Below are 14,783 nucleotides of genomic sequence, written 5' to 3' on the forward strand. Positions count from 1 at the left end.
TATAAAAAATAAAATAAAAATGTCATGGAATGTGTTAATGCCATAGTAAAATTTGCTAAAAGGAAAAAAAAGACAGAAATTAAAGCTGCAATATGTTTTAGTCAATTTGTATGACGGCGTATTAGGGCTACATAAGAAAAAAAAAAAAGCTTGTCACTATGAGAATAAAGTTGTAATATTTCAAGAATAAAGTCATTATATAATGAGAATAAAGTCATAGCTTTAAAAAAATTCATTATTTAACAAGAACAAAGTCATAGTTTTATGAGATTAAAGTTGTAATATTTTGAAAATTCGACAGAACTTCCGGTTTTACAGCAAACGCAACAAGCAAAGCAGCAACTCTCAATTCTGTTGGACTCAAAAAGTCAGAGTAGAATCCTCACAGTTTCTTGAGAAACAACAAACCCTAAGGTTCTCTGGTGGAACCACTGATAGCCCTGCAGCTGACCACTTCGTCAGTTTCTCCTCCACAAAAGAAGCAATTTGCTCCAAATCAGTTCAGTTCTTACAACAAACCCAAACATGTACAAACTCAACTCAAAGTCCTTAGACTAATGATAATGTGTTGATGGGGAGATGGATTCAGTGTTTGGCCTTTGTGCATAAACCCCAAATGAAAGTAAAACTTCACAGAATGTTCTAAGTTCTCCATTATTCGATGAGTGGGTATGACATTCTCATTATGACTTTATTCTCGTTAAATAATGAGTTTTTTAAAACTACGACTTTATTCTCATTATATCGACACTCTGCACTGCAACTCTTACTTTAATATGTGTGTGTTTTGATATTTTTGGATTTTATGTGTTGTTTTCTTACTTGCTGTTTTTAATCACCTTTTACATGTTTCTTTTATAATGTTCTAAATGTGTTTCTTTTTCCCTGTCGTATTTCAATGTCCTGTGTGAAGCACCTTTTATTGCCTTGTTGCTGAAATGTGCTATACAAATAAACTTGCCTTATATAATGACTTTATTCTTGAAATATTACAACTTTATTCTCATAATGACAAGCGTTTTTATTTTCTTATGTGGCCCTAATACGCCGTCGTACATTTGTGTGCAGTAGGATAAGCAAAAAGCAAAACACTTCACATATACTTGTGATGGTAAACATGGTAGCATGCAGTTATATGTCGCGAACTGAGACATACACAGTTGTTAAATGTATTTGTGTCTCGGCTAATTTGTGAAACCATTATCTGGCTGTATTAAAGCTAAAGTAGTCATTTTGGGCATCAGTAGGTGCTAATCCAAACCAAACCTAGCTGCAGTGACTGTTCCTTTCACATTACACACAGGTATCATTGGATCCATCAGGTCAACAGAAATGTACGTTGTGTATCTGTCCTTTCTATTGATCCAGTTTGTCTCCTCACTGCTGGGCAGGAGGGGCTTGTACAGTGATCACCGGCTGAAATGAATAGAAAACAAAGAAAATAATATCAGCTAGTTATTTTCCACATGGTGAAGTTGAGTTTTTGTGGGTAAAATGTGTCTTGCTATTGAAATACACATTGATGAACCTTCTTTAAAGTTACTATATATTATAATCTTTCTTAAATTTATAATTATACAGTATGTACTGTACATTATTAATATGTTTTCCCCTTAATATTTAAATTAGATATATAGTTTTCTTCTTATGTTATTCTCAGCTGCTTGTATTATTGTTGGTATGTTGATATATGTTTGGTTTTGGAACAAAGGTTCAAAGCTCACTGATAAACCTCAGCTCTGACCTGCTTTAAAGCCTCTGCAGCAGCATTGAACGTCAGAGTCTACCTACCACTTTAGGAGCTGGGGAGCAGCAGTTGACCACTTTGCAGGTGTAGGCAACCAGCGTGACGGAGATGGCGAACAGAGCAACCTGGATGAGCACACCCTCAGCGAAGAAGTGGCTATGAGCGGCCTGTGGGCACGAGAGGCTCTGTATGGGTTATTTCTGTACATTAAAAACACTAACATGACTGGAAAACTAGACAAAATATTGCAGAAATACAAAGTGTTGTCTTCAACAGTGAATGTTTTCACACCCGATGCTTCATGTGTGTTTATGTGTTGAATGGTTATCTTTTATTAACCCGCCCCTGAAGCGAAGGCAAAGATTATTGTTTTTGGTTCTGTTTGTTTGTTAACACTCTAGCAGCAAAACTATTGGTTGAATTCACACCAAATTTGGTTTATAAATTGCCAGTGACCCAAACTGTATCTCAATACATTTTGGGAACAGTAGGTCAAAGTTCAAATTTTTTATGAATTTTTTAAATCTTTTTTTTTTTCCCCAATTTACTTATAATAGGGGAAATTTCAAATATCTGTAGCAGCCAAACTATTGGTTGAATTCATACCAAATCGGGTTTATAGATTGCCAGTGACCTAGAATACATGCGATTACATTTTGGGAAAAGTAGGCCAAACTTCAAATTTTTAATGAATTTTTTACATCTTTTTTTGTCTCCCATTTACTTATAATAGGTGAGATTTCAAATGTCTATAAAAATATCAATTTTGTTTCAATTTACTTCAAACGAGGCACATATATAGAGGCAAGTGATATGCTGACATCAACAAATGCAGAGTCATGATGACATCAGCTGGATCGATGCCAAAATAAACTACAATACATGTAAGGGGCGGGGTTTGTTGTGCCTGGAACCACTTTTCTGACCTATTTTCATTTTTGTAACATTCAGTTCAGACGTGTGATTCACACCAGATGATCATAAACGATGTTCAGACATTTGTCCACGGTCAAATAAATGCTAAAGTCTTAGTTTTAATTCATCCGCTCGTGCATCCAGTTACTGACCATTACAATGGCAGCAAACGATTTATCAGTCGGAGTCCGGTAACTGGCTGTTACCATGGTAACGAAGGTCTGCGTTATATTTTCCTGGTTTGCTTCCATTGTAACCGACTGCTACTATGGCAACAAAAGTCTCCCTTATCTTTTGTTGGCCATCACCCCTTGTAATGACTTTGGTCACTGACTGTTACCATGGCAATGAAGGTCTCTGTTACATTTCATTGGTCAGTACCACAGCTACTGGCTGTTACCATGGTAATGAAGGTCTGCTGAGGTATGCATTACGTTTTGGTTTTGTCTTTTTTCCCCCCCGGTAACTGATCGTTACCCTGGCAACAAAGGCCTTTTCACCCATGTTTAAAACAGAAATCCAAACTATATGAATGTATATATTGTGTTCTGTTAAATGGACGAATAAATTACTAGTACTACGTAAAGGTCTCCAATATGGTCCACTGGTTGTCGCCTCCTTTTAACAGCTCTGGTTACTGACTGTTACCATGGCAATGAAGGTTTTTGTTAAATTTCTTCACCCGTCACCTATGGTTACTCACTGTCACCATGATAACAAAGGTATGTGTTATTACAAAACGAAACTGTTACCCTGGTGAAAGTCTCCGATACGACAGCCACTGAATGTTAGAATCCGTGTCACTTGTCATTTTAAATGAATGTCACTGATAAAAAAAAGACTGTAGTTCTGAACCAGTATGGAGGAAGCACAGAGCAGGACATTTCTAAATGGAAAAATAAGAGTATATTTGTCCACAAACACCAAAACATGAAGGCGTTTCACAGTTATTTGACTCACCTCAATTTTTCGGCAGTATTCTCCATAGTTTTGGGTGTGGTTGTCATAGTAATAATGGTAGCAGTAATGGGGAAAATCGCTCATTTTAATTATGTTATAGACCAAGTTGAAGACAGCGGCGACAGAGGCCAAAACCTCCATCCCCAGACAGGCTTTCAGCTGAAAGACACAATGACATATCACTTTAGATTCATGTGCAATGACAATGAGCAAAATATGAGAAGCACAGGACTAAAAAAGGACTAATCTACACATTTGGTCAACCTGAGGAATTGTTTACAACATTTGAGATCACCTGACTGAGATTATCCAATAGAAGAGCTGCTGAATTTACCTCGGCTTTATTCCCTGTGTTTGCATCTTATATCTCCCTCACATGAGGTCTAGTTAGAGTTATAGCACTAATAACTAAAACTAGCAGAGACAAAACTGTCTTTCACTGTAAGAAAACTAAAAACAGCTCCAAAACACATAATAACAAGTGGTGCCAGGCACAACAAACCCCGCCCCTCACACATATTTCACCCATTGTAAGTGAATGGGAAGATTTTAGAAATTCATAAAAAATTTTTAAATTTTGACCCACTGTTCCCAAAATGTAATGAGATCCTTTCTGGGTCACTGGCAATCTATAAACCCAATATGGCATGAATTCACCCAATAGTTTTGCTGCTACAAACATCTGAAATTTCGCCCATTATAAGTAAATAGGGAAAAAAAAGATTTTAAAAATTCATAAGAAATTGTAGCTTTTACCTACTTTCCCAAATGTAATGAGATCTATTCTGGGTCACTGGCAATCTATAAACTAAATTTGGTATGAATTCAACCAACAGTTTTGCTGCTACAGACATTTGAAATTTCGCCCATTATAAGTAAATGGGGGAAAAAAAAAATCATAAAAAATATTAACTTTGACATACTTTTTCCAAAATGTAATAAGATCCTTTCTGGGTCTCTCGCAATCTATAAAACAAATTTGGTATGAATTCACCCAATAGTTTTGCTGCTACAGACATCTGAATTTTGCCCATTATAAGTAAATGGAAAAAAAAAAAAAAATTAAATTCATAAAAAATTGAAGCTTTGACCTACTTTCCCCAAAATGTAATGAGATCTATTCTGGGTCACTAGCAATCTGTAAACCAAATTTGGTATGACTTCATCCAACAGTTTTGCTGCTACAGACATTTGAAATTTCGCCCATTGTAAGTAAATGGGGAAAAAAAAAAGATTTTAAAAATTCATAAGAAATTCATGCTTTGACCTACTTTCCCCAAAATGTAATCAGATCTATTCTGGGTCACTAGCAATCTATAAACCAAATTTGGTATGACTTCATCCAACAGTTTTGCTGCTACAGACATTTGAAATTTCGCCCATTGTAAGTAAATGGGGAAAAAAAAAAAGATTTTAAAAATTCATAAGAAATTCATGCTTTAACCTACTTTCCCCAAAATGTAATCAGATCTATTCTGGGTCACTAGCAATCTATTAACTAAATTTGGTATGAATTCAACCAACAGTTTTCCTGCTAGAGTGTTAACAATCAAATAAACAAACAAACAAACCAGGGGCAGGGTAAATATAAACTACTGTAAACAAAGCGAATCTGAGAATAGAGCTGCAGGTAAAATCAGCTTCCTTGATATTAAAAGTAGATGGTGTTAAAAGAATAAAATGGCCTTACACAATAAGAGACCTTTAATAAACCGTGGGTATGACTCATATTTGATGCTGTTTCTTCTTTCATCCTACTTTTATCAACACTAAAACTTAACAAAAACAATACTATTACTACTTACGAACAGCTTAACACTACGATACCTCTGGGTCCTAAACACTGACTGTCTGAAATCATCAGCAGTTTAAGGTGAATCTAGTGTTTCTTCCTCTGTTTCAGTTCCTGATGCATTTTTCTACATCTCAAGTGTGTCTTCTGTCACACTTCACTTTACAGACTGAATACGTGCGTTTCTTTGGAAAACGTTAAAAAAGCAGAGCAGCTGAATGTGGTCAGATTCAGACAAACGTGTTGTGCAGCCAGTGGTATTCAGTCCTCCAATGTGACTCATCCTATAGAGGAAACGGACAGCACTTCTTTATTCCCTTAAAGCAGACATTTTGACCTGCGATTGTAGGAAAACTACAGCTGCACGGCTCAGAAACAGTCCAAACCTACACTAAAAGTACAAATGTAGGATTACATACAGCGTGTCAGTTACATAATACATGTGTAGCTGGTAGTTTTATCAGAAGCCACACATTGTTTCTGTTCTTTTTCGCATCCCTGTCCTGAACTATTGATGAGTCAGCTAACTCACTGTGGGCAGATGGAGGTTCTTCGCTGCCACAGCCACACTTCCTGCTATCGCAATCTGCAAAGAGAACAAAAATCACAGTTAGGATTCTCAGCATTCAGACCCAGTCATGCACTAGTTTATGGCTCTGACTTTTCCGGTGTAACCTATAAACTCATAGACATTTTTGTTGTTTGTGAAAAAAGGAGTTTTGGTTGTAAATAATACATTAGATGCACAGATACTTGTGTAAAAAAGGCACATTCAACTGCTTTACTACAGTAACAGAATGTAATGTACACAAAATATAAAACCAAGTGAATCTTTAACATAATTTTCATCTTTTTTGGTCTATTTTACGTGGTTTTACTTCAATAAAAATAAATAAAATCAGCAATCAGAATTTTTATGATGCTGGCCAGCCTAATTTTGGGAATTCTATTCATAATCCTGAACAAATTTATTCATCATGGAGGAAAAATGTGTTGTTGGATTGATCTTAAAGGATGAATGTCGCAGAAAGACATCATCAACGCAAACAGGCTTTCTGAAAATTGGCAATTCTGGGAAATCTTAGCTCCATTTCTGTCATTGACCCTGGTGAAATTGGGTCAACTGACCAGCTCCATCCAATTTCCAAGAAGTCTCTACTACAGGCATCAACCTGAGCCAGTTCTGGGAAATCTATAATTATTCTGTCTGAACCATCATGCAGTTCCACACCCTAGTTCAAATATCTCAAATATTATCATAACTTGTGCAATAATCAATGCCATTATACTGTTAAAAATGCCATTCACACCAACGTTTGTATACAATTTGAAGAAAATATAGTCATGCAGTAAAAAAAATATTAAAAACAGAACCAGTTCTATCCCAAAGCTACAATTTTGTGCACAACTTCTTGAAACATATATGACGACATGGTAAAAATTTCAAAATGTTCATTAACTGGCCACATGGTAATTTGGGTGCTCAAATAAAGAGTATTTTTGTGAAAAATTGAAATCGACCCATTTTATTCATTGGCTCACAGCAACACTTTTCATGTAAATGTAGTCTTTTTGCAGTTTATTGTTGCATCTTGACCATAAGATTATTATTTATTATTATTTAAGATGATTATTTATTTATTATTATTTATTATTTATTTATTTGTTCCATTGATGGCTGTTGTGGGATGTTCATGCGATGGGTCAGAGTGTTTTTCTTCTTGTACTGCTGCTGTTGTAACAAAGCAATTTCCTGCAAAGGATCAATAAAGTATCTATCTATCTATCTATCTATCTATCTATCTATCTATCTATCTATCTATCTATCTATCTATCTATCTATCTATCTATCTATCTATCTATCTATCTATCTATCTATCTATCTATCTAAGAATCCATGCAAAAAAAATGAGGTCTGTACATTCATCCATTCTGGCACAGTGCAAGCCTGAAGAGAGGACATTTGGAAGAATGAGCCTTTTGGCCTGATTTCAAGGCCTCATGGACCAAACATGAAGGCACCTACAATTATTTTGATGCAAAATATGGTCTTTTCAGGGGGATTTCAGCCCAGACAGTAAGTTTCAGCAGTGTGGCTTGAATACCTAAGGAGATACAGCTCCTCAAAGTTGGACCAAAAGCAAATTAAAAAAAAACCCATTAATTTTCAAAGGGCTGTATCTCCTAAACTATTACAGATATGACATTAAAATTTTGGATGTGTTCGTTTATCTGGTAGGTGAACAAGCGTGAATTTTTTCAGAATTTTCTGAGGGCATCATGAGGGGACCATTGGTTGAATTGCCATGGAATGATCCAGAAGATAATTTATGAACTTGATTGATGGCAAAGTTGTGTTGAAACATTAGTCTGTTTACACCATTAAAAGGCACTAGAGCTATCATTGTGTTTTGTGTTTTTTCCCCCTTTTTTCTTCTAATTTGTTAACTGTCAGTAAAACTGAGCATTTAGAAAAAAACGAAAACTAATGGAAACTAGCAAACCTGCCCTAAAAACAAATTAAAACTAACTGAATTAGAGAAAAAAAGGTCAAAGCTAAATAAAAATAAACTACAGGGTGTCCCCAAAAAATTTACATCAAATGATATATCCATATTGGAGTGACTACATGGTCAGGAGAAATGATAACTTAATAGGATCCTTTTTTCCAACACAAACAGCCTTCCTCTTGAAACTTCTTACACCATATCCAAATCTGCTTTCCTGTTGGCGCTTGTTTAAAACATTTTCTAACAAATTCCCGTTGCACGTTCACATTTGACTGAGTTTGGGTGTACTTAAATACACAGAGCGCCTTTTCTGTTGCAGTAAACGTCATGTCTACTCCTGAAAGCAGAACAATAAAAAATTATTACACTTTTTTGAGCAAAAAAAGCAAACAAATTTTAAACAAATTATTAGGTGATAAAACGATATCAAATTTTTTGGGACACCCTTTATAATGAAAAATCCAAAACCATTATAACTTTGCTCTCCACTTCTCATTCCGAATGCTAAGTTAGTGTAACCTAGTAAAGTTAAAGATTAAACTACACACATACACATTTCAGGATAAACCAACAATAAAGCACCAATAAACCTGACTAAATATTTACTTGTATTCAGATGAAGTGTTTCTTTTCTAGTCTCCTCAGAATTCTAAAAAAATGAGAATTACTGTCGCTATAATACTGTGTTATCTTATCTTAGAATCACAAATCTTTTATAGGTCCTCTGAGAGATATCTACCTTGTAAAGATGAGGGAGGATTATGTTTTGCAAAGGAAAACATTTGCATATATTGTTGTTGTTGTAATGACTGATCTGAGTTTTCCCTGTAATTAAAAAAAAACAAACAAAAAAACATTACAGCTCGTTCAGTGGTAAACCATGAATTATTAGGAATCCAGACAAATAAAAATAACTTACAAGTGAATGTAATGTCATTAAATATCTTAAAAAAAACATTTTTTAAGTTTAAAAAGTAAAAGTATTCATCAGATTTCTGTTATTCGTTTTCTGCGAAGTTTTATCGTTTTTAAGTGAATAATCACCTAATATGATATAATATAATAATAATAATAATAATACATGGATCGACTCATAAACTGCTGTTTCTACATAAATATACAAACCTTTAATAAAGTCTGTGATTGTTGAAAGACTCTTGTACTCTGATACTTCATCTATGAAAGTATTTTTTATGTAGATTAATGTAAACGATTACATTAGAACAGAGGATAAGTATGTAAAGTACACATCTGAGATACTTGAATATTTATATTTTATGCAACGTTATCCTTCTACTCCGCATTTCAGAGGCAAACATTGTACTTTTTATTCCAATATACTTCTTTGAAAGCTGTAGTCACTTCTTTTTGATCAAGATCTTTTTATTGAAGTTTTCTCAATATAATACAAGTGCAGTGCTGAATGGTCATTAAAGAAATCTTAAGTAAGCATGGGTGTAAATTAAACACAGCTAGCACCATAGAAAAACAAAAAAAAAACAAAAAAACAAACAAACAAAAAAACAAAAACAAAAGCAAAGCAAACAACAAACTACATAAAATAATCCCTCCTCAGTCATTGCCAGTGCACTAGAAATAATAATTAGGGGTTGCAGTCACTTCTCACGTTATAATTATTCATCCTCTTTGTGTTCAGTGAAAATGACATATCTGAAAATGTGTTGAGTTTGTTTGGGTTTGTGATAAATTTACGGGATGAGACAACTCCAGAGAAATTTATTAAAAACTCTTGGATTTGCTTGAAGATTTACTGTCATGAAGCTGAAAACAGGCCTATTTGAGTCGAGTTTGAGCCCATGGAAAAATGACTTTCTAGAGAAATTTGCATTTACTAGAACAGTGACACTACAAGTATATAATAACTGAAAATATCAAGCTGGACAGAATATGGTACCATTATAAAAATTACCCAACAGTTTATAAAGTGCTTCAAATGAGCTCATTTCTCAGCAGTAAAATATAACATAGACATTAAAGCAAGAAGAATATTAATACACAGACATCCCATAGAAAGCTAAAACACAGACAGGGACCATTTTACTGCACATTTACTACATTTACTTAATTTTTCTGGTAATACTTTCACTAAAAATGAGCGTTTTAATTACTTTTTGAGGTTGAATAATCAAGACGCCATCAGAATGATAACAAAAAAATTAAAATTAAAATTAATCGACTAAGGTAACAAGGAGTGGTAACCATGTAAACCATTTAGTTTTGTTTAAAAAAACTTGGAAAACCCATAAAGACCCAAACAGCCACTGGCAACCGAAGCATCTACTGACCTAAACTGTTTAATACCTGTTGATCCACCAATCCTACCAATACATGTATTCATTGTGAGAAAATTGTGATTTATGTCCTTTTTGAAACAGGTACTGGGCTAAAATATAACATGGCATTGGCTTGGAATAAAGAAAAGATAGAAAATAATGTCCTGAATCATACATAAACTATCATGAGAATCTTCACTGTTTGTAGCACTCAGTTAATCCTATTTTATTACCTCTGCCAGGAGGTATTGTGATCACTTTGCTTTGTGTGTTTGTTTGTTTGTTTGCTAGCAACTTTATGTGAAAACTATTACAATTATCTTTACTAAATTGTACCCACAGATAGGCCTAGGCCCTGGGATGAATCCATTAAATTTTGGGCCAAGTAGGCCAAAGTTCAAGGTCACAGCAAGGTCACAAAATCTACAATTTTCCTATCTGTCATCATTGAGCAATTTTCAAAAATTCATAAAAAAATTCAAAACGACTCAGATTAGCCTCCAATTTGATCCACCTGTAGTTTATAACAATATCTTGTATCTGGCACAAAATTGTCCACATCCACTGTGGAATGTGGACTCTGTGGACATTTCAATTTAACAGAGAAAATCCAATTTACCACACATTTTTCATTATAACAAAACAAATATTGATTGGAATTTAATACAATTTGACATACACATGACTGGTACCAAGCTTCAACTTTTTCTGCTGTACGGAAAAACCTTGAAACTGTTTCATTTCAAAAGAAATAGTCGATCCACACATGCACACCATTCGGGGTGCTTGGCGGAGGTTTGCGTTCTCTGAACACTTGTTGCAGCTTTTTTCCATTTTTTGTGTCATTTAAAATATTCTAAACAAAAATGACCCTATGTTTTAGCTTTTATTGAAAGTTTATTACCATTTTTTTTTCAGTTTCAGTTACCATTAAGAGATGTTCATATTTTAATCCAACAGGAGTGAGAAATCCAATTAATACGTTAGTTAGTTAGTTAGTTAATTAGTTAGTTAGTTAGTAGAGACTGGTTAGATTCTATTCTTCTATTCTATTCTTTTTCTGCCAAAGAATAAAACTAATGCAAAGAACCAGTGCATTTATTGTACCTTTTATGGTGACAGGTTAACATTTTTTGTAAAAAACATTAAAAAAACTAGAAGCACTCGGAGAGCGCAGACCTCCGCCAAGGCTGATTAGTGGCCCCCCCCGTGGGCCCCCCCACCCCCGATCACCACCAAAATTTAATCATTTCTTCCTTATCCCATTTCCAACAAACCCTGAAAATTTCATCCAAATCTGTCCATAACTTTTTGAGTTATGTTGCACACTAACGGACAGACAAACAAACAAACAAACAAACAGACAAACAAACCCTGGCAAAAACATAACCTCCTTGGCGGAGGTAAAAATTAATAAATAAATGGACTAATTCTTGGTAGTTCTTCTCAGTTCAACTGGACTGGTTTAGAGGTAAACCAGTCCAGTTGAACTGAGAAGAACTACCAAGAAGAATGATGACCAGGGCAAACACAGACAAAATGGAATAATGTTCTAGTATTTCCTCAGGTCCCTGTCAGTCATGGGCCCCCTTTCTCCTGGTCATGTGTGGAGTAAAAAGTGCAATACTTCCTCAAAATTTCAGCACAGTCAGTACAGTACAGTGGTCTTCCTAAGAACACCACTGCACCTCTGCAGCTGCTCCAAAACTCAGCATCCTGGCTGCTGACGAGGACCAGACAGAGTACACCAGACCGGTGCTCAGGTCTCTGCACTGGCTCCCTGTCAGCTTCAGGGTTGATTTGAAGTGCTTTTATTGGTTTATAAAACTCTTAATGGTCTTAGCTCTATTTATTTATCTGATTTGCTTTTAACATATGAGCCCCCTCGGACCCTCAGGTCCTCAGGTAGTAATCTTTTAACTGTTCCTAGAGTCCACACTGAAACTCATGGTGAGGCCTCATTCAGCTTTTATGGCCCCCAACTATGGAATAGGGATGTAACGATACGACAATTTCATACCGCGGTTATTGTGACCAAAATTATCACGGTTATCATTATTATCACGGTATTGTTGAAATGTGCTTGAAACGTTCAAAAAGTACTGATACACACACTGAAATAATTTAACCAAGTTGTATTTTGAAAAAGAAAAAAAAAAGTTACAATTTACTTTCTGTGGCAGAAACATTCAAATATTAACATGTAAACATCAAACATACAAATGTGCATTAAAGATGGCACCTTATAGTCATTGTTTGACCATTTTCCATATCAAGTGTGAGTTGAAAGTGCAGTAACCAAACACGGTTATCATGATAATTAGAATTTAAACGGTAATACTAACTGTCAGGAATTTTACCGCGGGTTATCGTTATACTGGTAATCATTACATTCCTACTATGGAACAGTCTACCTGAGGTCTGCTGGGAGTGTTCATATTGTTAAAAATCAACTTAAAACCCATCTTTTTAGTTTAGCTTTTAATTAAACTCTCACATTTTAACATGGCTTTACTCTGTTGCTTTTAATTTCATTTCTATTTGTAACTATGGACAGTGGGGGTTTGGTGTAAAACACTTTTTGCTACATGTAACATGTATGAAAAGTGTTACAAAAATAAAGTTTGATTGATTGAGTAAACGCAGTTCCATTGTATGACTATATATATATATATATATATATATATATATATATATATATATATATATATATATATATATATATACATATACATATATATATATATATATACATATATATATATTCAGAGACTTTTCAATACCTGGTGATAAGTAGTAGATCAGTGGAGTTAAATATACTCACCAGGAGGCTGGAAATGAAGAAAACTATGTCAATATCATATCGACTGAGGCCTTTAGCCAGGAACACTCCTGCACAGCTGGCCTGGAACACACTGAGGCCGATCTGAGTGATCTGGAACACACAAGAGGACTATGAACCAGGAGGAGGAGAGGAGGAGAGGAGAGGAGAGGAGAGGAGAGAGGAGGAGAGGAGGAGAGAGGAGGAGAGGACAAAAGGAGGAGAGGAGAGGAGAGGAGAGAGGAGGAGAGGAGAGGAGAGGAGAGAGGAGGAGAGGAGGAGAGAGGAGGAGAGGACAAAAGGAGGAGAGGAGAGGAGAGGAGAGAGGAGGAGAGGAGAGGAGAGGAAAGGAAAGGAAAGGAGGAGAGGAGGAGAGGAGAGGAGAGAGGAGGAGAGGAGGAGAGAGGAGGAGAGGACGAAAGGAGGAGAGGAGGAGAGGAGAGGAGGAAAGAGGAGAGGAAAGGAGGGGAGGAGAGGAGAGGAGAGGAGGAAAGGAGAGGAGAGGAGGAAAGGAGAGGAGAGGAGGAGAGAGGAGAGGAGAGGAGAGAAGAGGAGGAAAGGAGAGGAGAGGAGAGGAGGAGAGAAGAGGAGAGGAGAGGAGGAGAGGAAAGGAAAGGAAAGGAAAGGAAAGGAGAGGAAAGGAGAGGAGAGGAAAGGAGAGGAGAGGAGAAGAGAGGAGAGGAGGAAAGGAAATGAGAGGAGGACAGGAGGAGGTGAAGTAGTGCAGCTGTACACCATGCCTACCCCCAGGGCTTTGGGCTCGGCCTCCAGGTACTTGTTCTTCCTTTGTTCGTTCCTCTGGAAGGTGACGGACACCAGAGGACTGTGGGATGCGCCTCCCTGGGCCTCCACAGATACTGCTGTTTCTGAAACACACACACACACACACACACACACACACACACACACACACACACAACTCTGAAACACACGCATCCTGCTCATGCACAACTGCGCAAAAACAAGAGCGGATGCGGATCTGTGCAGCAGATAACCAACATCTGGAAGTCATCACAAACACTGCACACATTCCTCCGTTCAAATCTGCACTTTTACGCATGAATGCGGCTGTTTTTACCTGCCATGATCCCACTGTCTGCTGCTTCTGCCTGCACAGATGTCAGTTCTGTTTGGACGAAAGGATATCTCGTGATTTCAGTTGAGTTTTGCAACAGCCAAACTTTTTTTTTTTTTTTTTTTGGAGGATCTGTGGGCTGGTCCAGTCCCGCCCTGCGTCTGTCACTGCAACCCGACTCCATGTGCACACTTCCTGTCATTCAGGATACCAGCTGGTCAAACCCAGCCCCAGGACTGACCGCGCATGTCCAGTCCAACTCCCATTCACAACAAAACACCGATTGTTCACAGCTGCTTCATCAACCACCGAGGACACTCATCAGAATGAATTAAAATAACTGAGGTTTGACAAGGACACAAACAACTCATTTAGACTCTGGAAAGAAGAGCCAAAAGTAAAAAAAAAAAAAAAAAAAAAAGGAAAGTGAGGTCAAGTTTGTCTGAAAAGTTATGTCTTGCACTGTAAAAAACAAAAAACAAAAACAAACAAACAAACAAAAAAAAAACAAACAAACAAAAAACGGTAGTATTCCGGCAGAAAAAATACTGTTAAAAAATGGAAAATAACCATCTCATAAAAATACGGTAATTTTCCATAATTAAAATACAGTTTTTTTCCCCTAACTTTACATGAGATTTTGCTTTTTTTTTTTTTTTTTTTTTTTTT

General features: G+C 36.1%; 1 protein-coding gene across 1 annotated transcript; it reads right to left on the reverse strand.

Moving 5' to 3' along the window:
* Positions 1-930: 930 nt before the first annotated feature.
* Positions 931-14,273, reverse strand: LOC115438796 (uncharacterized). Its single transcript, XM_030162631.1, has 7 exons — positions 14,118-14,273; positions 13,784-13,905; positions 13,043-13,153; positions 5,947-6,000; positions 3,623-3,781; positions 1,792-1,914; positions 931-1,416 (listed from the first exon to the last, which is right to left on the reverse strand). Exons 1-7 carry the CDS (start codon positions 14,122-14,124, stop codon positions 1,378-1,380), a joined length of 615 nt encoding a protein of 204 aa, XP_030018491.1. The 5' UTR covers positions 14,125-14,273; the 3' UTR covers positions 931-1,377.
* Between the last annotated feature and the right edge of the window lie 510 nt (positions 14,274-14,783).

Source organism: Sphaeramia orbicularis, chromosome 18 (assembly GCF_902148855.1).
Source record: "Sphaeramia orbicularis chromosome 18, fSphaOr1.1, whole genome shotgun sequence".
Taxonomy (NCBI): domain Eukaryota; kingdom Metazoa; phylum Chordata; class Actinopteri; order Kurtiformes; family Apogonidae; genus Sphaeramia; species Sphaeramia orbicularis.

Bases quoted from the DNA above. Each gene is read 5' to 3' on its own strand.
- LOC115438796 (XM_030162631.1), bottom strand. The intron at 6,001-13,042 runs GTGAGTATATTT...TTCTCTTTGCAG, and splicing joins TCTTCATTTCCAGCCTCCTG to ATTGCGATAGCAGGAAGTGT. The intron at 3,782-5,946 runs GTGAGTTAGCTG...TGTGTCTTTCAG, and splicing joins AGAACCTCCATCTGCCCACA to CTGAAAGCCTGTCTGGGGAT.